Here is a 2,800-nt window from a genome sequence, read left to right as displayed (position 1 = left end):
GAGAGAGGGAGAGGGAGAGGGAGCGAGAGAGAGAGAGAGAGAGAGTTTCAGAAAGTTGCCTCGGCGCCACTTTTATCCCACGACTGGCCGCACAGTGCAGCTATGCAACTAGTTAATTTTCCATAGCCTGGGCTGACATTATTCCAAGCCACGATCTATACCCATGGCTTCTCCATTGGCGCTGGGGACAACCGTGGGATGACGTTGTCCACACATGTGTTTAGCTTTGTTATATCTTTAGTTGTAGAAGACCTATATTTTTTGTGGCAATAAAGAATCAGTTACTAATATAATGCAAGGCAAGCCTAGTAGAGTTCAACGTAAAACACAAAACTACAATATTCGTCAGATGAGGAAACACACTTGCTAATATATAAAGGCCTCTCAAATACCGCAACGCTCTAGTATGCCTGACAGCGGTGGGTTGGTAGTGGCCTTCGGGAGCGGAAAACTGTACTCCTTTAGCGGACAGACAATTGTATATGTCTATCTGGCTAGTTTCTACTCTTTCTATCCAATTCTGAAGCCTGACAGAGGCTCTGTTGGCAAGATGCCGATCTTGTATTCCAAAAGGTACGCAATAGAACAGCCCACGCTAAGGTTGTTAGTGTACTCAACTTCGTGCATGTCAAGTCATGACAAGAAGCAGGTGTGCCGCGACTGGTTGCAGTAAATGTCAACTCCGCTAGGTGCGCTCCGTGTCACCGCGCACACTGCTGATCTTGCAGAGTCAGTCAACTTCCGGACGAGTTCCAATACACAAGTGAAGCGGCCTTCTGACAGGTTGCTTACAATGGACATCCGGCCCGTTTCACATACTAGATGGCCTCTTGTATCTCATGGAACCTCACCGGACATCAGTTAAAGTATTAAACCGCCCTTCACGCCTGGCCTATAAAAGCCGCGAAAGCTCTGACATGCACTCATTCTCAGTGTCAGTGACTAGCTGCTAACAAGCAAGGAGGTTTGAAAGACAGGAATCTGCGAAAGCGCACAAGGTGAGACCACTACAGTTGTTGTATCTCTTTATAGCCTTTACATGATACTTGCTTATCCTCTTTTGCACCTCTAAGAAAGTGTGTTACTAAATGTTAGCAATTGTTTATCGTCTTTTATACCTCTGATATTTAACCTCCCTGCTCTGAGAAACTGTGTTACTAAATTTTGCCATCATGTTCCCCCCTCAGATTCAAGATGAAGTCCCTTGTTGTGTATGGATTGCTGATGTTCTGTCGGGCCCTAACAATGGTGAGTTGAAGATACACCTACTACCTGTAGTTTCCACGAGAATTCGCATGGTCTAAAATTGTGCGGCAAAATGTACTCTCGAGCTCTAGTGGTAAGCTCCAAGCAGATCCCTCTCGGTGGCAAAAAGACAGTATCAAATTGGCCAGGCAGTATCCATTAGCCAGAGCACGGTGGCCAGAGAAGGTCCGCGGCCACCCACCGTTGGTAGGGGTCAGGACTAGAAAAAAAAAACGGCCATATATAAAAATGTAACGATCATTCCCCCACAACCTCTGCTTGGAGAGTACTCTAGCGAACCAACTCCCGTGGGCATGTTATCTCTCTATTTGACCGATTTCTACTCTTTCCAGCCGTCTCAGCCGAAGCCTGGTAGAGGCTGCTAAAATTATACAAGCAGTAGCTAAAATGCTTACAAGTCACCAGCGGTTAGCATATGGATTTCGTATGTTTGCGGGAGGCTACGAAGCACTTGTTGTCAATGTAAGGGCGCATCTGGCCTCTGCTAAGTTCTCCAGATTGCTTGGAAAATACGGTAGTAGAAATTGCCACCGTGAGATTGCTAGGTTGCAAATTGTACTCCTGTGGTCGGCTACTTGAAGTCCTCTGGTTTGCCATTCAATCTATTTGGCCAATTTCAAATGGGTACTGCCTTAGTAGACAATCTGATACTGTCTCTGCAGTCACCAAAAGATTATCTGCTTGGAGACTGAAGACTAAACAGTGTGTTATGTGTTCCCTCTACAGGCCATGCCCCCTCCGGCTGACTTCGACCCACACCAATTGCCCGTCGACCATTTGTGGGATGAGCCACTCAGTGTTCCGGTGGATCACGTGGAGGAAGTAAGTGCGTTGTCAATTCATTCAGTCTTCCTTCTGACATTGTTTTTCATAGCCTGTTATTAGTCCACGGGCGTACTATATATCTAGACTATAGCCAAACGAATTTTCCCCAGTATGTATTCTTGGTCAGTAACATACATGTTTGACAAGCCGTGACAACTAAAGAACCCACTTTTATTCACCCGATTCAAACTTCTGCCAATTACACCATGCTCTTCCAGCCTGGTCCCGATTTCAAGTTGGTGTCCCTGACTTCCTTGAACGCACTCACCTGCCAGAATGTGCCCCTAAACCCCTTAACTGGCAAACACCAAGATTAACCACATAACCATAAGCGCTTCAGCAAGCCAGTATATTCATGCCCATAGCCAGGATATTGAATGGGGGGTTCTTCCCACTGCTTGAGGGGACCTCGAGCGCCGTAAGCGCGAGGCCAGCGCTCAAGGCGCGAGGTTCCTAGGGGGTCCGGGGGCATGCTCCCCCGGAAAATTTTGAAAAATGAACCTTCTAAAATGGCATTTCGTGCATTTTTGAGAGGATTTCCAACAAAAAAATCAGAGATAAATTTTTATTCAATGACAAAGGAGCAGTTTTTCTACGATTCCAGTCCATCTTTTCAAGAAAAATCTTGGACCTTTCCATAAACTGTGGGCCAAATAGTGGACCTTTCCATAAAAGTGCACCAAAAAGTGGACCTTTGAGCCTTGTCACC

The 2,800-nt window shown here is 46.2% G+C and overlaps 1 protein-coding gene across 1 annotated transcript in view; it reads left to right on the top strand.

Annotated features, from left to right (window-relative positions):
* Positions 1–885: 885 nt before the first annotated feature.
* The window catches only part of LOC109487958, a 4,365-nt gene continuing 2,450 nt past the window's right edge, over positions 886–2,800 (top strand). Inside the window, exons 1-3 of the mRNA XM_019792079.1 lie at positions 886–998; positions 1,188–1,248; positions 1,993–2,088. Of these exons, the coding sequence (XP_019647638.1) occupies positions 1,195–1,248; positions 1,993–2,088 (150 nt within the window). The 5' untranslated portion in view covers positions 886–998; positions 1,188–1,194. The remainder of the gene's footprint in view (positions 999–1,187; positions 1,249–1,992; positions 2,089–2,800) is intronic.

The sequence above is a fragment of the Branchiostoma belcheri genome, unplaced genomic scaffold (assembly GCF_001625305.1).
Source record: "Branchiostoma belcheri isolate BF01 breed outbred unplaced genomic scaffold, Haploidv18h27 scaffold90, whole genome shotgun sequence".
In the NCBI taxonomy this organism is placed as follows: Eukaryota; Metazoa; Chordata; class Leptocardii; order Amphioxiformes; family Branchiostomatidae; genus Branchiostoma; species Branchiostoma belcheri.
The sequence above is the reverse complement of the archived record's forward strand: the minus strand, read 5'-3'. Positions and strand labels throughout refer to the sequence as shown.